This window comes from Trichosurus vulpecula, chromosome 5, assembly GCF_011100635.1.
Source record: "Trichosurus vulpecula isolate mTriVul1 chromosome 5, mTriVul1.pri, whole genome shotgun sequence".
Lineage (NCBI taxonomy): Eukaryota > Metazoa > Chordata > Mammalia > Diprotodontia > Phalangeridae > Trichosurus > Trichosurus vulpecula.
Window position 1 is genome coordinate 279,524,681 of NC_050577.1, and position 24,657 is coordinate 279,549,337.

Sequence of the window (24,657 nt, forward strand, 5' to 3'; positions counted from 1 at the left end):
CCCTTATATTTTGCCTTCCTGACTTAAAACATCGAATTCATTTATCTTTTTTGGTATCAAAAATCTTTTTTCTAAAAATAAACAAGCCTTTATCCAGTATAATATTCAAACTTTGGAGAGGCCTGACCTATCACTTTCATTTTCTCCCTCTTCCATTTGGTAGCCTATTCCCTGACATCATTTGATAGAATTGTAGCTATATTATCTTTAATTGGTCATGCTTTAATTGGCCTGTTTTCCATGCAATTGGCTGGTTTCTGAGATTTGACTGTAAATTCTTGAAAAGTTTTCATTTGAACATAATATTAAAACATATGTGATACATATTTTTAAAATAATTTCTAAGACAAATGCAGGTAAATAAATAAAATTAGATAACTTTAACCAAGTTGTTCTGTATTTTATTTAGGATGAACTTACATCTTTAAAAGAACAGCTGGAAGAAAAAGAATCTGAAGTAAAAAGATTACAAGAAAAACTGGTTTGCAAAATGAAAGGAGAAGGAATTGAAGTGATTGATAGAGGTAAGAATGAGTACTTTTAAAACAGAGGCTAGCAAAGACTTCCAGAGGTCATATAGTTCTGTCCTATTGTGAAATCCTCCAAGGTATATAGAGCCAGAGATGTGCCAGAAAATGTTTAACAACTGGCTCTTCATTTTAAAAAGAAGTACACACAATACACTTAAGTTTAATCTGCGTTATTAACATTTTCTCCATCAGTCTCTTAAGATTAGAAAATTTCCTACACACACACACACACGCGCGCGCGTGTGTGTGTGTGTGTGTGTGTGTGTGTGTGTGCAATGTTGATCCCAGTTCTAAGAGATGGGCATGTCATAGAATCCCTTTTGTTATATAAATGAGCCAGAACTCTTGATCCCAAGGCCAGTGGTCTTTTCACTGTGATACATTTGGATGGTATTTTGGCTGCAGCAGGGCTAAAGTGCTGGCATAGAACAGACCCATGGGATAGAAGCAGTTAAGAAGTTAGTTTGATTGAATTTAGTGTCATGTTTTTGGTACTCCCTAGAAACTGGTAATGATCACAAAATAGAAAAGGCTAAAAATACAATTTCCTTATGACTTAAGCTAACTTCCAATCCACTGGGTTTTCCTGCACAGATGAAAACTGTAAAAAGAAGCTCAAAGAAAAAAGTAAGGTTTTTGGAATTTTTACATTCAACATTTACCCTTTTCAGGAGCACAATCCATGTAACTTTGCATGCATATTAAACTGTTGCTTTTACCAAACCTCTCAAATTGCTTCATCAATAAGCTTTCTGTGTTTTCATAGCAGTAAACAAATATACAAATCAGAGAATAGAGAATTGTTGTGCACATTCAAGCTCAGTTATTTTCTTCTGGCTCCAAGAGTGTATGATTCATAGTGAACCACCACCATAATAACTCATTTATAATAACACTTTAAGGTTTAAAAAATTATTAGCCCCATTTTTATACCAGAGGAAACTAAGGTCCAAAGACGTTTTCAGTTCTCAAGCTCTGTCTCCTAACTCAAAACCCAGAACTCTTTCTGGTACTAGAACTCTCCTTTAGATAGCAAATTACACTTGACTTAAGAATTTTCTGAAAAAGAAAGATTTGTAAGCACCTCATATCCCCTTAACCTCATTAGTTCACAAGAGCAACATACTCCCTTCAGCAGTATTATGATCAAATGTTTAAGGAAGGATACTTAGAATGAAGGCAGAATAACAAGTATCGGTCTAGGGACTGGATCAAGGCTAGACCTGGAATGTCATTGGTATAGGGAACTCCCAGATGAATAACCTCCACTGATTCAGGTTGATGCCTAGTCTTACAAGATTGCATACAGCACTCAGAGGTTATATAAGGTCACATAGCCATTATGGGTCACAGGCAAGAGTTGGACCTAGGTTACCCTGGCTTAGCCAGCTCTCCATTCATTACATCATATTGCTTCAGGCAGAAACATATACTGGAAAAAGCACTAAGATTATAATGAAGAAAACAGTATTCAGAGCCCAGCTCTGACACTTCCCCACTTTTGCTAAATCCTTCTCTGAGATGAAGTCTCCTTACCTATAAATAGGGCCAATAATACTTGCCCTTTCTGTTTCATATGAGAAGCACCATGGTATGGTGGTTAAAAGGATGATTATGGAGTTAGGAAAACTTGAGTTCAGGTTTTATCTCTGACACATATGTGCTGTGTGACCATGAACAAGCCACTTAACCTCTCAATTCCTCAGGTAACTGAGTTACAGACCAGTTTCCAGTTGATATTGGTGGAGGGATTTTCTATGCTAGTACCAATAAAATCAAAGGTTAAGACCCTACCCACACCTCCCAAAATTTATATCACTGGATTGTTATAGAAAAGCACTTCGTAAACCTTGATATGCTACATATATATGAATTATTTTTGTGGTAAAATTGGGTAGAAATATGGTGTGCTGTAAGCATCTGTTCCATTTACTTTGATCCTTGTTTTTTAAAAACTGTTTAAATAGTCTGGAAGTTTATAGATGAAGCAAAGTATTTATTATCTCTTTCTATGGAACATTAATAATAGCTCACCTTTTTAAGAAGTCATCATTCAGCATGTGTGTTTATCTCAATACTCACCTCTACCACTGCACCAAGCTGTTGTCATTCATATATTTTTAATGATTATGACTAAACATTAGCTCTTACCTCATTCTGGACACAATCCATCACCTTCATCCATTGTGTGTTATAGATGGCTTTGCTTTCTGGGGGGATAAAAAGAACAAGTTTGTTATTGTCATTATAATTGAAATTTGTTTTCATTCTTCTGGGTAGGTTTTTGTAGCTCTCATGTTTTGGGAGAGGCAGCTGGGGAAGGGGAGGCAGAGGTGGTGAGGTATCAAAGCTGAACTTGTTTGTTTTTGACTTCAGATTTTGTTTACCATTTTGTGTGTGTGTGTATTTTAAGCTCCATTTTTGTAAGTAAAGGGAATCATTTAATAGGTTTGTATTAAAACATTTTAATCTGAAAACTGACTAAGTTGTATGTGTCCCATTTGTCAACAGTCCGACCATGTTATAGTAGTGAGATCTAGACTGACTCTTGGGATATTGTTAATTTCCAGATATTGAAGTACAGAAAATGAAAAAATCCATGGAGTCCCTGATGGCAGCAAATGAGGAAAAGGTAGATATGGACAAAATTAAATATTTGTTTGATGCCATTTGCATTGCAAATGCCTCCCTTTTCAGTCACAGTATTCTCTTATGCAAGTGGATGGTAGGACATACTTGAAACCTAGTCAGAACTAGTGACTACGATTCCTTCCCTCTCCATCAGAGTTTCTAGTTTCAGCTGTGGCTCTCTGATGAAGAAGAGGAAGAGAGTGCCAGATACATTAACTTTTATGAGTCAAACTTGGCTGTATATCCAATGCAGAAAGATTTAAGTCATAAAAATCTACCTCTTATTGGAGTGGTTGAGCAAAAATAACATTTTAAAGTACAATATGGCCAGTATGCTACATTAGCATATTGCTAATAAGTATTCAGGTGATTATATCATGTTTTAGGCCTTGTTATGTTTATCTTATCTTTTCCTGATCTATTTACTTTCTGATTCTTGTCTGTTCTTTCATTTTCCTCTTTAATTTGTCTCTTACTCCTTCATATTCACAATTTTGATTCCAGTGAAACAAAATGTGCTATTTTTTCTTTCTTCTGATGTCCATTTTTCTTCCTCCTACTCTTCTGTTCCCTTCTTAGTTATTTTTGCCCATTAACTGAATTCACACACATATAAACACACATGCATGCATGCATGCATACATACATACACATACTTCTTTTGTGAAGATTTAATAAGCCTTTATTGAAAAGTATGAATAATTGTCCAAGTTCATTCCTTAAGTAGGGCTTTTGTACCATAAATACCCTTTCTCATAGTAACAAAATTGCCAATATTATTTTCTCATAGGATCGAAAAATTGAAGATCTTAGACAGTGTTTGAGCAGATACAAGAAAGTACAGGATATGGTTATACTGTCTCAAGGAAAAAAAGGTAGAGTATTTTCTAATGTGCTTAATTGAAGGTGTTTATTAGTATCTTATCTATGCATTTTGCCTCAGTTTTTTGGATTGCCTGTGTATCTAGTCCCTAGTCGAATACATTGGAGACTTCCTGTGATAGGGAGCACACTGCCTATCAAGATAGTTCATTATATTGCTGGACAACTTAGAAAGCTCGTCTTCAAATTCATCCAAAATATGTCATTTGACACCACTTTGGAACTTTAGTTTGAGTTCTTTCTCTGCTTTTAGGACTAGGCATACTACTCACAATGGATGTTTATTTTGCTTCAAAGGTTGTAAACTATTCCTTAATCACTTGATCAAGGATTCACAGAATTAGAGAGCTATAAGATATGTAGTTCACCTCCCACCCCCGCCCAGTTTTCGGTGGATCCCCCAGTAGAGAACAGTACAATTGAGTCTTAAAATTTAAAACAGATTAATAAGGCATACTTTTGCTATGAGATCACCCTGAATTTTTGTTTTCTAAATCCATTTCTTGAAAAAAAATTTGATAATATTTATTATATGCAAGACGCAAACCTGCAAGAATATAAAGTATTCTGATAATCACAGAATATAGCAGATACTCTACTGCTCTTCATATAGCATTAGGTGACATCAGTTTGCTTTTTTTTTTCTTTTTTGTCATGTTACATTGCTTCATCCTGGGCATGTAGTCTACTAATATTCTCGGATCTTTCTCAGACAATCCACTCTCTAGAGATTTCCTTCCCCATATTTGTACTTTTAACAACTGATCTCCTTGGTTCTGGATATTACTCCAATTTTAAGGAAGGCATAAGTTGGCATTGGGTTTTTTTTTTTTTGTCTGTTTCACATAGTTGACTCAATGAGCTTGCACTCTCCTAAATCTTAAGATCTTTTTCAGATGAGCTGCTTTTCTTGCTATGCCTCCCCCATATTGTATTTATAAACATTATTTTTGAAGTAGGATTCTAGTCTTCTTAAATTTAATCATAATAGATTTGGCCCATCAAAATCTTTTTGTGTCCCTAGTCTCTCATTTAACATCTCAGCTATGCCTTTCCACTTTCTGCTAATCGCAAATTTCATAAGTCATCTATGTTATGCCTTCAAGGCATTGATAAAGGTATTAAATAGCCAAGGCCAAAGTAGAGCTTCCTGGGGCCTTCTACACAAGACCGCCTTCTAAGTTGACATCAAACCATTGATAACTACTTTTTACTCTTGGCCATTCAAAAAGTTCTGATCCAAGTGACTGTACTGACCTATATGTCCTTGTCCACCAGATCATCATGAAAGGATACTAAGTGTTTTTCTAAAATCTAGATAAATTTTATCTAAAGCTTTCTCCTCATCTACCAGTCTAGTGCCATATCAAAAAAAAAAAAGTAAATGGGGTTATTTTGGTATGAGCTGGTTTTTTTAAGCACTTTCCTTGTTTCTTTATTAATATAGAAAAGGGCCCCAAGATGAATGTGCTGGTAGAAAACATCAGGTACAATTACTGTTGAAATACATGGTTAAAAACAAGACATGTAAGGGTGGCGGGGGGTAGATGGAAGATGCTCTAGATTAGGTAGCCAGTCTCATTGACACTACCTGCCATCCCAGGGTAAGGACCTACTGCAGTATCCCATTGAGACATGTGATGTTGATAGATAAGTAGCAGGACTAAACTGGCACCAATACCAAAGGGCTGAGTTTGAGGGGCACATAATGAGAACAATCTCTACAGTGAAGATAAGTTGCTGTGAGGTTACCCCAATGGCACCAGGGACTATGTGTTGGGGCAGATAGCTGGAGGCAAGATTTTGTTAATAGTAGGAGAGTTAGCATTGGGAGAGGGGCTGAAGTCATTGCCCTTGTCTCTCCACCAGGGATCACTCTTAATCCATGAGGGGCTTAAATGCCCAAGGACCAGAGGGAAACTCCCAAGGCCTCCCAGAGAATTGTCAGAAGGAAAAAGTGCAAAACTGGGCTTAGTCTGTGGTTTAATAGCAGCCTAAGATGAGGTGGAGCTGCATTTGCAGGGGGTGGGGGAAGATGGGGCACACACACTGCTGCTCATCATAGGTGGGAGCACAACGTTGTGAATGGGCTGATATATATGTCCATATATATGGCAGCTGGACCAATTTCATTTTATAAGAATAAAAAAAATGGATATATAGAGTCACTTAGACACTAGGAGACCTGGGACTTAGTCCCTCCTTTTCCACTGACTAACTTTAGGCCCTTAGATAAGATAAATCACTTTATTTAGGCCTCAATTTCCTCCTGTATATGATAAAGAGACTAGAGTAGAATAGAAGATAGCTCTTAAGATTTTATCATTCTAAGGAACCCAAGGAAATAAGGATTTCAGACTTCAGGATAGGTTCAATGTACTGAAAGGGAATCTGTGCTACAGGGGTCTGACCCAGAGACCAAAGGTAGGAAAATATAAGGAAAGGAGCCTATTTCACATAGGGCCTAGTCTCATCAATAGTCATGGGGAATTCCCAATCTTCCCAATCTGGGAAAGACTTGATAATTCTAGTTTCTCTATTCTAGATGAGGAGACATAGCCCCTATCCTTGGCACAGTATGTATAGGGAAAGTAGAGAGTAGAATACATGAAGAGATGTTTGGGTTTATGCAACACTTAAAACCAACTTGTTGCTTTGGCATGAGAGAACGAGATGAGATCTTAGATTCTTTATGGAAATCCCTAGTGTAGGGAGCTCAAGGCCACTACTGCCTCTCATCTCTAGGATGTGTTCAGAAGGGACTGTTCATGACCATTGTCCTACCCCATCCCTTTGAAGAATATGAAGACTCTTCCTAGGTAGCATATTAGTTTAAGGGTAAGGAGAGAGGGAAGCAGAGAGGTTGATGAGGACTAAATCTCTGTGCTTTCTTTTTTTCTTTCTCCAAGGATGACAGCTCAAGTCAGCTGACTCACAGATCTCTTCCACTACAGTATTGAAGATGGGTGGTTGGTCTAGATAGTGTGAGTCACCCTCCATAGCCACATATCAGACATAAAAGCTTAGCCTCTGAGGTTTTAATTTCTCATGTTGACTCCATAGATCATAGTGATAGGCACATCTTTCCACATTAGGTGGATGTGCCTCCAGCATAGGGCCCATCCAAAGGACTCCATTATGGCTTTGAATGCTGTCTCATCCTTTTGATTCTGGGCACTACAATGGTATATATACTCTGATAGTATTATCATCAACGAATTCAGCAAATTTTTGCTTAAAGTGAGGATGGAATCGCTACACCAGGCCAGTCCCCTAGGGTGCAGCCACCCTTAAGATAGCTAAAGGTTTGGAATGTGCCAGGATAGAGACAGTAGTCTTGACCCAGACTTCACTAGAGTCCAAAGGGGGAAACCCTATGGGTCTCTTTCAGAATGCCCCAGGAGAATCATGTTGGGAATACCCATAGTCTCCCATAGGGTCTCTGTAGAGGTCACAAACTCATCCTCAGCACCCTGGGCACCAGTGGGGAAAAACTGGCCTTGAGTTTCTCCCAAACCCCAGCAGGTTGTAGGTTTGCACTGTATGCTGAGTACTCAGTGAGTCCATGTTTGAAATCCAGAGAACCATGCTACCCCCAGAACCATGCACTATCACCAATGTCATGTTGTCCTCCAACTCTGGATTCACTGTAGTGGTCCAGATCTTATTGTGATTTGGGAGGGACACATAGCAGTCCAAGAACTTATTTTGGAGATGCTATAGGATCCTGGCTTCCACATTCTTTTGAAGAAAAATGGAAGTTGCATGCCACGTAGTTAGCTAGCTGCTCAGCCAGCCTTGAAGCCACTGCTTCAGAGCATTGGCCACAGTAAGCAAGCCTGGGCAGGGTCTTTTGTCATCATTCATTCCTTTTCTAGATGTTCACTAATATCTTTTTAATAATATTTGCTAGAGGTTTCCTGAGAATCTAAATCAAGCTCTCTGGCCTATAATTTACAGAATCCATCACCTTTTCTGTGTTGAAAATTAGGACATCTGTTCTTTTTCCAAAACTAAAGTGCCTCCCCCAGTCTCCACAGCCTGAAGTATTGACTTAAACTTGTGCTTTGTCTTTACCTAGGCAAAGAAGGTGAATATGAAGAATTACCTAGCTCAGTGTCAGCCTTGCTGGAAATGCAGAGCGTCAGTGATCTGGAGAAAAGTCCACCTTCTACTCCAGCTACAGGATCTCCCAGCCATGATGTTTTGAACACAAGTGTTCCTGAAGAGGTATTGTTTTTCAAAATATAATTTAGCATAACCTGTCTTTGGAGCCTCTGATTTAGGGTAGGTTTGACTCACCAGTCCCTCCCCCAACCTTGGGAAAAGGAGTTTTGGGAAAAACAGAAGAAATTAGAGCCAGGCAAAGAGGAAGAAGGAACTAGAGCTGAGCATTCAAATATACAGCTCCCGAGAGAGCCTAGCCATGAGAGCCTAACAGAAGTAAGAAGTTTATCAGTTTCTTATCTGAAACTAAAATCCTTTTAGCCAGCAGAAATACTAAGCTATCTGTATATTCTATGTAAGCTTAAGAGAAAGAGCAAAAACATTCCTTTATTCTAGGGAAACAAAATGTTTAATCAGCAGAAGATCTGGGGGAACAATTAGGACATAAGTATTAAACTCTACAATTCTCATCTATGAATTCACATTTAGATACTCCTAGAAAAAAATTATATGCTGGTGAGATCAACAAGCTATATATGTAAGTTTACTTTCATTTTTTGACTGGTTAGGTTTGTTAGATAAGCCACGCCCTTGCGTGGGAAGGGAATGGAAAGAAAGCTTTGCTTTCACAAAAGAGGAAGAGGATTTTTCTATGCCCTCCCTTCCCCTCCACCTCCAGAGTGGAGAAGTCATGTAAGGCCTTGTTCGCTAGTACTACTTGCTGTCTGCAGAACCAGGGGGAGTCCTTTACTCCATTGTGGAGGCATGGCTTTCTTTCATCTCCCTCCTCCCTCAGAAGAGAAGCTTACCCTTTAAACACGGCCCTTGCACTCCTGGCTGGAAACTGAAAACCTCTCTAGAACAAGGAACACACTCTCTCTTATCTTCTCTCTATTTGTATGCTCAAAATAAAACACATACACACACTTAACAATTCTGTTGGCCAATGAGGCTTTATAGTGGGCAATTGAGATTTAACTTGACTGTGATAAATAAGAACTGATAAACTTGCAGACCCAGCTTAGAGGGAACAGTGGCTGGGAGGTAGAAAGGAGGTCACCAGCTCTTGTTGCCTGGGAGGCATGGATCCCGGCACCCTCTTCACTTGGATCATACACAGCACAGTCTACATCTCCAGACTGGCTTTCTCTTTTTGCTAATTTCTCAGCAACTGTTTACTTCCATACTTGGTTCTCAAGTTCATTCTGCATCTTTGCCCAGTTTTCATGTCCTGATTTTCCCATCTTTTACCTATATCTCCTTTTTCTAAAAGTTGTAGTTGGGGTATGAGGGTGACAAGCCAACCCCTCCCTAAAAAACTGCTGTCCCAAAGGCAAGTTTATTTAGAATATTTTTCTCAGATTTCCTACATCTGGCACTTACCTTTGTGACCTTGGGCAAGTCACTTAACTTCCATGGGACTCAGTTACCTTATCTGTTAAATAAGATGTTTGGGCTTGATAATCCCTGAGGTGCCTTTCAAGTCTGGAGCTAGGATTCTATGACTTAAGTAAGGGAATTCTTGTCTCTGTTCAATTGCTGATTTGCTTTATGATCCTAACTCTGATCACGATCAGTTAATGCTTGCTGAATACTTGTTATTACTTTTTTTTTGACTCTCAAGAGTTTTTGTACCCTTTATCAAAAAATCAACTGTTGATGTACTAGAGGATAATGTTTATAGATTCTCTAACCTGAAGGAGCACCATGTCCACCAGACAAACATTTCTACTATAAAATGGCTCTAATTCATAAGCTTGTATAGCATTCACATGAAAGAGCATATAGCCCCTTCATGTACCACATTCTGGGTATTATTCCCATATTTTAACACAGCTTTATAATCTTTTTGAAAATTATAGTGGTGGAAACTTATAAACATAGCATCAATATAAAACAATCTTGTGAACATTTAAAATATAAAATGTAAAATAGAGCTTACTGCCATTAATCCAGTAACATTAGTCTAACTGACTGTGTCTCAAAATTATCTACATGGAAAAATATCCATCATACTTTCTTTTTTCAGTCTATGGCAGAATACCAATATTTATGAAATTAAGCTTGAAAATCATTACAAATTTCTCAGTACCTTGGAGAAGTGTCTCTTGTCTTCACATACAACTCCTCCATTTTGATCTTTTCAGTTTTCTGAATCTCCAATAAGCTGACAAATATCTTGGAATTCAGACTGGTTCTATTACAAATTACTATATTTCTTTTTCCTTAAAATTTTATCTCATTTTTAAAGATGCTACTGACATTATTCTCCTTTATGTTTAAATCAGGTTTCATGTGTTTCCATTTAGCATTAGTTCTAATTTTCCTTTTCCTACCATTTGTCTAAAATTTTTGTATACTTTTCTCCCTTGCACTAATCCTTTCAAAATATGTTCCCTCCCCCATATTTATATATATTTCATATTCCCATACTTGTATATTTCTTCCCGTGTGTGTGTGTGTATGTGAATAAAATTATCCCCTATATATATATATATATATATATATATATATATATATATATATATATATATATATATATAGCATACTCTAGTGCTTTAGGTACACTACATTATGGACAATATATTTTGCAGAATTTCTTATCAATTGCATAACTTTGTTATTGGGTTTTCATAGGTGAAAACTTTCAGATTTCCAATGAAAATTTGCCTTTTCTACCTAATTACGTGCTTAAAGAATTACAGCTAGATCTGTAAATTCTTTGCTTCAATTTTCTAAATAAGTACATTCACTAAAATGATTTGTTGAGCTGTCTGTCTTCTGGAGGCAATTGAAAATTGTTCCTACTAAAAAGAAAGTATATGGTCACATTTTCCCAGTCACCGCTTTCACTATGGCAACTTCTAAGGATTTCAAGAATAAATCACCTTGAAAACAATTTGCCTAAGAGAAGACAAAGAAGTTAAATGCCCTTTCCTGTACAAAAGGCATCTCTAACTTCTGTAGCCTACCATCTCCATGAAAGAAAGATTAAAAGGATGTTTATAAGTATTTTAATTTCTTAACTACCAGCTTTAAAATCTTTAGTAAACCCAGAGAAACTTCACTATGAAGGTTCCGTATAAACTTGATTTTTGTTCTCATTATAATCTGCAAGTTTAGATTGAAAAGATCATACGTGATTTGGTATATTTTCTATTTCTGCGCACTCATAAAAAGACTATGTAATCTCTTTTCTACAGATTTCAAACACAAGAAAGATGGTTTTGGTTTTGGTTTTGTTCATGATCTTTATCTTGTCTTCTGATTTGGCCAGATTAGAGGGAAAGGGGAAGGAAAGGAAGTATTGAGACTGAAACTCAATAATGGATGGTAAGCTGAAACAAGTTTCTCTGAGCGAGATAACATTTTATTAGTAGGGCTTGAACCTACCAGCAGAGTGGGTCCTTGACTGCCTCGGTTTCTAGGCCAAAGACTCTGAAGTGAAGCTTGAACTCATTTCTATAAGGTTAGAAGAAAGAACAGAACAATGTAGGTGATATCATGGGGCTGAGGACAACATGACTGGCTACTTAGCTAAGGCATGGGGGACAATATGATGGGTTGGAAGTTGGGGATGAGAGCTAGCGATAGCCGCCTACTTCTATCCTATGACTAAGAAGCGTTCGTTGATTGAGCCCGTATTGCAAATTCAAAAGATATTGGGCCAGACGTCTTTGGGTAGCAAACTAGGTATACTGGAAGGATAGCTTGGTGTAGTGTAAAGATACTAAAGCAGTCTCCTGATGTCCATTCATATTTACCGAGGAAAACAGATTTCCTTAATTTATATCCTTCCGGAATATAACAATATAGCTGGATTTCTAAAGAGTAACTCATTACAAAGCCAGATGAATCTCTGAACTAAGTTCAGAAACAAAGAACCATGATTTAGGCAATTACATGACAAACTGTAAATGGGATTAATAAAAAATGATACAGAATCAACTTGATCCTCTTGGAAACAAGCATTTATTAAATACCTACTATATACCATGTATCGTATTAAGTGATTTGAGTCCATATAATATGAAGATCAATTAATTTATCCTGGAGAAGGGAAGACTCACAGGGAACAAGATAGCTGTTTTCAAGTATTTGAAAGGCTATCATGTGAAGAGGATTTAGACTTTTTTCTGGTGTGGCCTGGTGTAATATCAATTAAGTTGGGTATCTTTGATTGAGCCTTACTAGGTGCTAAACCTGAGGCCCCTAGCTATTAGGTGCTAAGCCTGTATAGGTGTGAATTGGTAACTAAGGTAGCGCTCCAGGTGGGGCCAATGCAGGTAGGTGCTAACTCCAGAGCCAATAGTAAGAGCCTAAATTCTGGTCCCTCAGTTGATGTCTGAAATTGTATAAAAAGAGAGAACAGAGTTATTTGCTTAAGGCTCTCACTCCTGGAGGCGAGGGACTCTGGGCAGCCACTGTAAGGGCCTTCCGGCTGAACTCAGATGTTGATGGTTCTCTTGGTAACTGTGAATTGTATTTGGTCCGTTGATGTTTGTAATTTGTTTATATTTGCTCTGAAGCTCAGGGTGCTGGCTTTTTCCCCTGAACTAAGTGAATGATATTTGTATGCTGGGTTAAATTGGGATTGTTAACCCCTTAACGTTGCTTTCCTTAGTAAAGCAGATCAAAGGAACTTGGGCTTGCAGCATTCTGTGAGCTGGTTGTTGTTGGTTTTACACCCCCACAGCAGCTGCTAGTCGGATTGTTGAAATACCTGAAGACCAGAACCAGGACAATGGGTAGAACTTAACAAAGAGACAGGTTTTGGCTTGACATCAGCAAAAACTTCTAAGAATTAAGGCTATCCATGAGTGAGATGATCTTCCTTGGGAGGTGGTGACATCTCTCTCATTGGAATTCTTTAAAGAGAAGCTAGATGACCTTTCATTACCATGGAGATTCCTTTTACCTATGATTTGGATGGGATCATTGCTGAGGTTCCATTACCAGTCTCAAATTCTGTGACTTCTTTGGCCACATATGTAATATAATAAATGTTGATGACTCACCACTCATTTGGGTTATTTTTTTCATTGATATACACTACTATATTTTTTATTTACATGTTTCCTTTCTTATGATTATGTTGCAGCTCCACATGAGCATCTTACAAGTTTCGATGCCTTCGTTTTCACCAATATCCAAAGACTTGGAAACATCTGACAAGTCCAAATCTCCATCCAAATCAGAGACTTCAGCTGATGTGAAGTACGTCACCTTTAAAGTACACTTTAGATTATAAGTCTACTGGTATGGTGATAGACTAGGTCATCTAAACGTTGTGTTTCTTTTTTAAAGTTTGGAGGAAACAAGTAAGGCTATTTTATGTTTCCAAACAAAATCATTTCAAAAATTAAAAGTAATTAAAAAGTAAATTTTGAAAAGTAATTGACACTATAACTAGAAATGGAAATATTTAATATATCATGATATTATGCAATTAATTTTCCTTTAAAAAGGTATAAAGATTATCAGCATTTCAGCTCTCTAAAAATGCCAGTTAAGTGATGTTGGGGAATTCTTTGGCCTGGAGACCTTAAGAACCTCCTGGAGAGTAATTCCACATACTTTGGTCAGTTTGACTAGAGGTCAATAAACCCAGATGCATGTTTAAAAGATAAAATGTTGAATTAGCCATCAGCCTTTGCCAGGTGGCCATCTCCTATTCATAATAAAGGGAGATACACACATATATAGGGTTTTACACAGCCTTAGGACAATGTTACTGGCTGTAAAAGGAGGCTATCGGATGTGGCTACTCATCCATTTTCCTTATTTGGGAGGTTGAATAATAGGGACAGGATGCCAGTTGATTTGGGGGGTGGGGGAGGAGAATGGCAACCTTGGGGTTGTAATTTGCTAACTTTGGCCTCTCTGGAGTTGCCAAAGATCAGGTTTATTCTGGTGGGGATGTTTTTCTGTAGTTAACCCCAGTATACCTTGGTGGGGCTGAAAGTCTCTTGTTAATTCCATCAGAATGTCTAGATGGGATGGTGGAGACCTTCAGCAGACCTATCCTGTTGTTGAATAAAATAACAACAGAGGGCCAGGGTCTACTTTTACTGCCTGGTGGCTCCCTTTCTTTGATCTCTAGGGTTATTTTTAATGTAGTGAAAGTGTTTCTCCCAAATTCTAAGCATAGATTTTATCCATTTCCTCCACAGTGGGATCTAGTTTGTGACCTGAGTCAAAAGATTCATTAATAATCTAAAATCTATTTTGCCTTTCAGTGACGGAAAAACAATTCTTGACTCTGCTTTAGAAGTGCAAATGTGTGATAATCTGTTGTAAGTAATATATTAAATTAATGCTTCTTTCTTAGAGGAAAAATAGATTTTTCCCCTCAGGTCAGACGACCAACATTAATACAGATAAGAACTTGATGACTTAACAGTTGAATATTTTTTGACCAAGTAAGTTAGTAGTCACAAGCAGGGTTTGAGTAATTGTTTTACAAGCATGGTTATCAGGGGCAAATACATCCTCCTATGTCATTGCCACTTGATGAGCGATAATGAAGTTTGTAACCAACCTGCCAGCTCATTGCAAAATAAATATATCCATTTGAGATCCATTATTATATGATTTCATTTTAATCTGAATTTTAAACATATACTTAATTTTAAAAATGTGAAAACAGTAATAAAAATCTAAAGCATTTTAATTGAGATTCGTGAAAGAGATGTCTTTTTCCAAAGATAGAATTCAGTTGTCAAACAAGGTGGCCTATTCATATGCTATTCAGTCACAGAAAATATGACTGTTCTCAATGTTTTCTACCATTGACCTGCTAAGTAGGACATTTATCCTACTTCTTAGTTATGTTAGGCACATTGGTATGGGGTTTCTCAGATTTCCATTTCTTAGTACTAGTTTTGTTGCAATTTAGGAAAAGCTATGAGGCAGTTCCCCTCCCCAATCCACTGCCAGTCAGCCAAGAGCCACTCTGTTAAAGCAATAAACCAAAAGTGGCTATATTTCCCCTATCTTCCAAGCCCTGTCTGTCCTGCAACAGTAGACAGTGTTAAAGAATGTAGCTTCTAAACCAGACTTGGTACTTCCCTCTTGTTCTTATCTTCTCCCTTTACCTTCCCCAATTTCCCTTCCTCTCTTTGTCTCTGTCTCTTTGTGTACTCGTGTGTGTGTGTGTGTGTGTGTGTCTGTCTGTCTGTCTGTCTTTATGTTTCTCTGTCTCTCTCTGATGTTTCTCTTTAGTTAACTCCATCAGACCTTCTTGGTGGGTCCTGAGGTCTCTTGTTAATCTCATCAGAATATCTGGAGGGGATGGACTTTTCTGAGATTGTGAAGACTATAGAATCAGTAGGTTTGTCGTGTTGTTGAATAAAACAAACAACTCTATTTATACAACTCTGTAGTTCCCTTTCTTTGACCTGGCATTCTTTAGCCAGTGCTCCAGTCTGCCTTCTGGGTGCACACTGAATGCTTGACCAGAATAGTAGTCACCCCCTTTGTGGATATCCAGGTACTGATTTGCAGACCAAATTATTCCCTTTAAAATGGTTTAGTATGTTGGAGAATACAGCAGACTCAAATTGAAGACCTTGATTCTATTCCTGGTTCTGCCACTTAAAAGCTTTAGGATCTAGGTCATAAGTGATTTATCTTCTTTGAATTTGAAGATCATTATATCTACCCATGTGCCTCGTGGATACTGTGTCAGCTATAAACTGGCATGTTTCTCTAACATCATAAAGTATTTCTTTGAAAATGTGACATTGGGTGAAACATTACAGGAGAATTTTTTTTTAAATTTTTTTTTTAATTTTATTATTTTTTTTGAGGGGGGAAGGCAGGGCAATTGGAGTTAAGTGACTTGCCCAAGGTCACACAGCTAGTAAGTGTGTCAAGTGTCTGAGATAGGATTTGAACTCAGGTCTTCCTGACTTCAAGGCCAGTGTTCTACTCACTGCGCCACCTAGTTGCCCCATTACAGGAGAATTTAATTCCATAGGAATGATGTTTGGGCAAAAGCGGAAAGCTAGCAATGTGGCCAGAGTCACCAGGGCTCAGTTTCTACTCCTATGAATCCTCTCCATCTGATTTGTATCTTCAATGATTAGGAAAAACATCAGAATTGGGATTCATAAGATTAATGATTTTTAAGATAAATCCATTCCTTTATTGAATCAATATAGTATTATTAATAGTAGCTCACTTATAACACTTTACAATTTCAGACTTACTCTAAAAAGTGAGGAGATTTGACTAAATGAAACAATATAATTCAAACATTTATGAATCTTCTGTCAATCAATAAGTATTTTTCATTATTTTTTAACTTTTCTTATATTTATTTATTTTAAGTTTTCAACATTCACTTCTGTAATATTTTGAATTTTCTCCCCCTCCCTCGCCAAGATGGCTTGCAATCTGATATGGGCTCTACACATACATTCCTATTAAACACATTTTCACATTAGTTATGTTGCATAGAAGAACTATAATGAATGGGAGAAGCCATGAGAAAGAAAATGAAAGAGAAAAGGGTCTGCTTTGCTCTGCATTCCAACTCCATAGTTCTTTCTCTGGATGTGGATAGCATTTTCCATCATGAATTCTTTGGAAAAGTTTTAGGTCCTTGCATTGATGAGAAGGGCTAAGTCTATCAAAATCAGTCCTCACACATTGTGGCTGTTACTGTGTACAATGTTTTCCTGGTTCTGCTCACTTTACTCAGTATTAGCTCATATAAGTCTTTCCAGGTTTTCCTGAAGTCTACCGGCTCATCATTTTCTAGAGCACAATAGTATTCCATTACACTCTTATACCACAACTTGTTCAGTCATTCCCCAATTGATGGACATCCCCTCGATTTCCAGTTCTTGGCCACCACAAAAAGAGCTGCTATAAATATTTTTGTACATGTGGGTCCTTCTCCCGTTTTTATGATCTCTTTGGGATACAGCCCTCAAGTGGTATTGCTGCGTCAAAGGGTATGCACATTTTTTTAGCCCTTTGGACATAGTTCCAAATTTCTCTCCAGAGTGGTTGGATCAGCTCACAGCTCCACCAACAATGAATTAGTGTTCCAACTTTTCCACATCTTCTCCAACATTTATCATTTTCCTGTTTTGTCATGTTAGCCAGTCTGATAGGTGTGATGTGGTACCTCAGAGTTGTTTGATTTGCATCACTCTAATCAATAGTGATTTAGAGCATTTTTCTTATGGCTATAGGCAGCTTTAGTTTCTTCCTCTGAAAACTGCCTGTTCATGTCCTTTGACCATTTATCAATTGGGGGAATGACTTGTATTCTTGTAAAATCAATAAATATTTAACACCTACTACGTGCCAGGCTAGGTACAGTGCTCAGCTCTGGATATGCAAAAAGATACAAAAGATATTCCCAGCTCACAGCAAGCTCATGATCTAATGGGGGAGACTACTGAAAACAAATACATACAAAGCAAGCTATGTACAGAATAAACAGGAAATAATTAACAAAGGGAAAGCTCTAGCAACACGAGAGTTTGGGAAAGCCTTCCTGTTGAAGGAAGAATTTTAGTTGGGACTTAACAGTAAGGCAGCAGGGGGAGAAGAGGAGAGAAAGCATTCCAGACAAGGGGGGCCAATCAGAAAAAATGCCTAGAACCAAGAGATGCAGTGTCTTGTTTGTGGAACAGCAAAGCGGTCAGTGTTAGTACATCTATGAGTATGTAGTGTGAAACAAGGTGTAAGAATACTGGAAAGGTAAGATGGGGGGCAGCTAGGTGGTACAGTGAATAGCACACCAGCCCTGGAGTCAGGAATTCAAATCTGGCCTCAGATACTTGACACACTTACTAATTGTGTGACCTTGGGCAAGTCACTTAGCCCCAGTTACCAGACCTTCCCCCCTCAAAAAAAAGGTAAGATGGAGCTAGTTTAGAACATTGGAGTTTATTGAATGGGGCTGGGGTGTGTGACATGATTGAACCTGCTGTTTAGGAAAATCATTTTGGTGGCTGAATGGAGGATGGACTGGAGTGGGAGACACTTGAGAGTGGCCACTCCACCAGCCGGCTATTGTAATAGTGCAGGTGTGAGGTGATGAGGCCTGCACTAAGGTGGGGAGGACAGCATTACAAGAGACAACGGAGCATATTCAAGAGAGTTTACAAAGGTGAGATTTACAGGCAATACTTTGGATATGGAGAGAGAGTGAAGAATTGAAGATAACTTCTAGGTTGTGACCCCTGAGGGACTGGGAAGAATGGTGTTCTCCTCTACAGTAACAGGGAAGATAGGAGGCAGAGAAGGTTCAGGGAGACATCTGAGTTTGGTTTTGGACATGCGTAGTTCATCCAGTTAAACGTCCAGTCAAAGATGTCTGAGAGGCTGATTGGAGGTGAGTAGTGAGTTTGGGGCAGGTCAGGTAGATCTGAGAACAATTTGATACAGTAACCTTGTGAGGCAAACTATTATCCCCAGTTTTACAGATGACGAAACTGAAGCTAGGGGAGATAAAGACAGTGCCTCAAATCACCAAGCTATTAAGTAGAACTGGGGCATGAACCAGGTCTTTTGGTTCTAAATCCAATCCTATCACTCAGATGTAGATCATTGAAGGTGTTATTTTTGCTCTCTAGAATTAAATGATTTTTATAGTAAATAATAGAAGATCTAACTTTTTTAAAAGAAAAGAATAAGCAAGATAAGGAAAGGGGATCAGCATTACTATATAAAAGGAAAATATGTTCATGAGGAAATCCAATGAATCAGATAATGAAAGCATGAAGGGGAATAAGTGAGTGAAGATAAAGGAGGTAGAAACAGAAGTGATCTTGTTAGCAGAGTATGCTACTGACTACTTGAACAGAAGAATAAAATTGATGAGTTATGGAAATATACATAGCAGAACACAAAAAGGGACTTGTACATGAAATTGAACTTCTATTTCATACTGCTTACTTAGAAAAAAATAAACAGCAACTACACAATAAATTGCCCACATTACTTTCAAAACTATCCTACTCGTTAGTGCTTCTCTGTGAACTTTTGTCTATTCTGTGCATTATAAAAAATATTTCAATGGCCCTCTTTTTTTTTTGCATGTGTATTTCTATTGCCAAATCCCTTCTCCCAACCCCTCTTGCAATTTGAAAAAAAAAAAAAAAAAAACAAGGGTAAAGAAAAAAAATACCTTGTAACAAATAGGCATAGTCAAGCAAAATTAATCCACATAGTGGCTATGTTGAACAATGTATGGGTTTTTTTGTTGTACCTTGAACCCCATCACCTCTCTCAGAAGGTGGATGACTTCATTATATATCCTCTTGAGACATAGTTGATAGGTTTCTTTACAATGTTGTTCTTGTATGGGTTGTTCTAATTCAGCTTATATCACTGCATCGATTCATTCTATTCAAGATTTTCCGCAATCATCTCTTTCATTTGTCTATTCCATAACGTTTTTATGCCACAATTTGTTCAGCCATTGATGGATACCCCCTGTCAATTCTAGTAGTTTCCTTTTTTTCTTTTTGTACATAATACCCCTTTCAGAGTCAGGAAGTTTGTTCTGCTTCCTTCGCTGGAATTATCTTCCCTTTTAGGTTCCCCCTCCTGTCCTCACTCATTTCTCTGTTGAGTTTGGTATATTTCTACACCAAACTATATTTAATTATTTGCTTCAAATAAAAGGAAGGCTCATTTAATGCCTTCTCTCTTCACTACTCTGTCCTCAGACACCAGGTGTATGGGCAAATCACTTAAATTCTACCTCAGTTCCCTCAACTGTTAAATGGAGATAATTATGACACCTATCTCACTGAGTTATTGTGAAGATGAAATGAGATAATGATTTATAAAGTCCATAAACCCAGTGCCAGGGTGTTTAATAAATGAATATTTTCTCCCACCCCTTTCACACTCTGTTTATTTTATATTTTTATATATATATATATATATATATATATATATATATATATATATATATATATATATATCAAGTTCTATCCTCTTCTTCCCCCTTTCTATATAAATGGATTCTTCCTTTTACCCTAGCTTTTCTTCCTCAGAAGAGAATTATTCCATCCCTAGGTCTTCTTGATTCCTGCTCCACTCTTCTATGTTTCAAATCCATTTATGATCAATAGAAACTATAATCGTATATTTTACTAGTTTACTTCTAGATACTAACATTGGAAAGATTATCTCAAGGCCTTTTCCAGACATTCTGAAATGTGCATGATATGTGAGACATTTGACAGGAGGATTTTCTAACCAGTCTCTGTTAGTAAGTTGCTTTAAAAAAGAAAAAAGCTACGTGTTTTAACTAAATTAAGTACATAGTAAATTCCCAATTTCTCTAGCCCCTATACAGTTTTAAGGTTTTTTTTCCCATGATGTTTTACATAAGAAGAGGATATGAGATTTATTTGTTATTTATCTCTTCTATTCTCATTTTTATTATTTTTTAGATCTTCAACTCTGCAAAAATCTAGCAGTCTGGGCAATTTGAAGAAAGAAGTATCTGAAATGGTTGGTTCCTGAGTAGTTTCTCTTATTTCTTGAAAAGAGGAATATTTTTCCCACTTTACAAGTAAAAGTTAGAAGGAGTCTCTTTAGCGTTGTCATTTCTCTGCCCAGTGCCTGAGTTAATGAGAGTGTTAACAAGTATGACTATGGAAAGTCACTCATTTATTTGGAAGGAGGAAAGTTGAAAGCAATGCTTCTTACCCACTGAAGGAAATGTTATTATAACATATCTTCCAGGCACTTCATTAGAAACTTTGCTGGGATTTTGTTGAAAGGTAGCACAGAGGTATAGAAGATAAGTTTTATCAATGGGCATCTATACAATGAATGCTGAGTATTGTATGCTTTTTCCTAATACTATCTGTTTTCTTTTTCATGCAGGAACAGGAGCCTCTTCAGAAGCCTCCAGAGGTGATTTTTATGGCCTGGCTTAGTGTAACTGATAAGTAAAGAGATTAATTCAATAAGCTTGAATGGGTTAGGAGGCAAACACCTTTGTCAGAAAGTAAAATTGGGGATAGGAAAGGGGGGGTAAATGATCTTGTACTGTCATCATGGAAATCAAATATGTGCTCATAACATCATGTTTAGATTGAGCATAACTGGGTTTCCTTATTTCACAAACCCCCCTCTCCTCCCCCCACCCCTTATATGACCATCTTTAGTAGAGATATTCCCAAAGTCCATGTGTCTGATGCATATTAAATTTAGCTATGATGAGTTACTCCATTTCTAGTTTGTTCCTGATGTTAATCTTTGGTCCAGTTGTATTTACAATTATTTTATAAGGAGGCTTTATATGGCATAAGCTAAGTGCCTAGCAGTCTTCCTAGAGGCTCTATTTCCTGCTTTGAAGGAATGGGGGATTGTGAAATAAGTAATTTTTAGCCTTGAGGGGAGGCGGTTGCTGGATAGGGGAAGCTTAGGAATAGCAGGGGTGGTGTCTGTCTGCAGAATAGGAGCAGAAGTGTTGAGGGGAAGGTGGATGAATAATGAATGAATGATCAAAGCATTTATCAAATGCTTACTACATGCAAAACAGTGTGTTAAGTGCAGGGAACACAAATAGAAAGATAGTCCTTGCTCTGAAAGAGCTTATATTCTAGTGGAGTTGACAACACATACTGAAGCTTTCAACTGTATCAGAAAAATCCCATGGTCCTTGGGGTCTCTTTCTGATGTCGAACAGCTTGACTTTGGTAGTGAGAACTTTCTTTTCTGGGTCTTCAGTAGCTGTGCCTGGAGTATCTGCTATCGCCAGGGGGCATTTAGGTTGCTTTCTATGGTGATGGCTGAGCGTCCTGAATGAGAAGGATAGCTATTCCCAAAGTTGATGGTCATGGGCATACTCTACCAGGATCTGTGGGAGTTGATGGTTAACATGGTGATGATCATTTAACTTGCCTGACACGTGCTGCCTCCTGTCTCATGGTGCCTTGCCAGCTTGGGGGCTTGCCTAACCTCTGTGTCTCAGTTGGCAGTCAGTCCACTAATCACAGGGCATGGAAGAGGAAAGGGAAATCCCAGTGGCTTAATCAGCCATAGGTGAACGTTTTTGATGTTGATGTCAAAGCATAATTTGTTGAATTGGAGTACATTCAAACATTGAATTGTGTACTACTGTCCTAATATGGTAGAGGAAAATATTATGGAAGGAGAACTAACTACTTAACAATTTAGAGTACAAGTCAGTACCTATCTTTATTGCATTTGTAGCTACAAATCCATGGCACAGAGAAACATCAGGTAGCCTACAGAATAGGAAAATCTTTATGGGGCAAGCAGGCTCCTGAAGACAAACCATTTTCCTTTGGTTTTTGTAATATACAGAAAAGCTTATGTTAATATTACAATTACAAACAGCCACTGGCTTTGGGGGCATTTTGTTGTATTCCAGGAGAAAGGACAGAGAGTTCCTAATCTAATCTCTTGTTGACCTAGGGGTCCAATAACACCAAAGTGGAAGTTAATTCTAAAGTGGAATTTGTAATGTGAAGAGAAGGAAAGTACAAGGCCCCCTCTTTCTGTTACCACAAAATCCACACAATATCTATACTCTACCCCACAAAAGCAAGAGAGATGTGATATATGAAAAGAAAAAAAAGGTCATGTTTGTCTTAGTTAAGCATTATAACATATGACACAGCACAACAAATTCCTTTCCTACATGCAATCAAAATATTCATATAACAATGTTTTTTCCATAACACTGTAGATTATTATTATTATTTAGGCACTTGTGTAAGTCTTAAAATGACTTCTGAGTCACATAAGAAAGATTAAATATGTTTAGCATAATTTGTGTATTCTAATTATTTGCAAAATGATAACCCATAAGTGGCATATGGCCAGAATATGAATAAGAACATCTTATTCCCGAACTCTTCTCAACAAACAGGAGTTGACAATATATGTCTGTGGATTATAAATCAAAAACTTTGTGATAAATAAAATAGAATTATTTTGAAGTACAAAACTGTCTCATCTGCCTTAGAAACTTTTCATGTTACAGTGATTTTACTGTATTTTAGCTTTTCTTTGGGAATTAAAGGACAAACCTTTGTGATGAGTTCTTATAGCAGCTAGGGTTCCACCATTACATTCACCCATGTTGTATGTTATGAGCAGGTGTTACGAGCAGCAGATAGAGTTAGGAAGACCTGGGTTCAAGTAAAGCCTCTGACCATATCTCTCAACAAATCACTTAACCTCTCAGTGCCCCTAGGCAGCTCTCTAAGACCATGTCAAAGAATAACTGCCCATCTACATTATCAGAAGGGATTTCCTGACCAGGAATACTAGATATCAATGAAATCAGAGATCCAGTTCCTACTTCTCCATAATAAAAAAAAATCTATACCAAAACATTTTCAAACCCTGCATGCACTAACCAGACATCCTAGAAAAAGCAATAACCCACATGTATTCTCGGATCCTATGAAAACAATATTGTCTTCAGCCTTTCAAAATTAGCTTAGCAGTATATTTGAAATTCCATATTTGTGAGTTTGAATTTGTTTTCTTCTTTAGACAGAACCTCCTGTGCAAATAAGCAAATTTGGAAGCCTCCCTCCCAAAGTCCAAGGACCTGGCCCTTCAGCAGATGACAATGCCTTTGGCACTCGGAAAGCCCGATCCTCCTTTGGACGGGGCTTTTTTAAGATTAAAAACAACAAGAGGACAGCAAGTGCACCAAACCTGGGTATGTAGTGGCAAAATACACACCTGTTCTTATCCCTTCTTTGCATCTGTGGATGTTCAGGTCATGCAAACCTGACAGTACATACAGAGGAGTGAGGTTTGATTGAGATCCATTGCTTCTAAATCACAGTTCTTTCCAAACGAACCAATCCTCTGCCCAGAGACTCTTCCCTTAAACCAAAGATGATAGAAAATGGTTCAATATAGCCAACAAATAAATACATCCACCATGAGTAAGGATATATTTCACCCCCACAATCCCTTACCTCTTTAATGAAAGGAGAGATATGTTCCTACCTCTTCTCCAGGCCAAGCTTGGTCACTGTAATTAAACAATTTTAAGTTTATTTTCCCTCATTTACATTGTTGTAGCAATTGTGTATATCATTTTCCTAATCCTGCTTTCTTGAGTCTTAGCATGTCTTCCCATGTTCCTCCGAATTCCTCATGCTGATTGTTCCTTATGGTGAAATAGTATTGTATGACATTCATTTACCACAGTTTGTTTTACTATTGTCTAATTAATGGACATTTTGGACACAGCCCAAAGTACCACTGGGCTGCATGTGATTTTATGCTTTGTTGGGATATCTGAAGATTGTAGCCGAAGTGCAAGTGCACCTACGTTAGGTATAGGTATAGGTTGGACATAATTAATGGAATTTTGTGTCTAATTCTTTCCTATTACCAAAAGTAGTTACTATGAATATTTTGGTATATGAGGGATCTTTCAATATATATGACACATACATACATA

General features: G+C 37.6%; 1 protein-coding gene and 1 pseudogene across 4 annotated transcripts in view; one reads left to right on the forward strand and one right to left on the reverse strand.

Annotated features, from left to right (window-relative positions):
• PPFIBP1 (PPFIA binding protein 1) overlaps nucleotides 1–24,657 on the forward strand; it is a 77,280-nt gene that overhangs the window by 37,595 nt on the left and 15,028 nt on the right. For 3 of the 4 annotated variants that reach the window (XM_036759458.1, XM_036759459.1, XM_036759461.1), the window contains 10 exons: nucleotides 410–524; nucleotides 1,125–1,157; nucleotides 3,101–3,162; nucleotides 3,952–4,036; nucleotides 8,125–8,273; nucleotides 13,312–13,427; nucleotides 14,450–14,506; nucleotides 20,642–20,702; nucleotides 21,081–21,110; nucleotides 23,730–23,901. In XM_036759458.1, coding sequence (XP_036615353.1) covers nucleotides 410–524; nucleotides 1,125–1,157; nucleotides 3,101–3,162; nucleotides 3,952–4,036; nucleotides 8,125–8,273; nucleotides 13,312–13,427; nucleotides 14,450–14,506; nucleotides 20,642–20,702; nucleotides 21,081–21,110; nucleotides 23,730–23,901 — 880 coding nt within the window. The remainder of the gene's footprint in view (nucleotides 1–409; nucleotides 525–1,124; nucleotides 1,158–3,100; nucleotides 3,163–3,951; nucleotides 4,037–8,124; nucleotides 8,274–13,311; nucleotides 13,428–14,449; nucleotides 14,507–20,641; nucleotides 20,703–21,080; nucleotides 21,111–23,729; nucleotides 23,902–24,657) is intronic. The other variant, XM_036759460.1, reaches the window with a different exon arrangement.
• On the reverse strand, nucleotides 6,876–7,910 carry LOC118850094 (annotated as a pseudogene).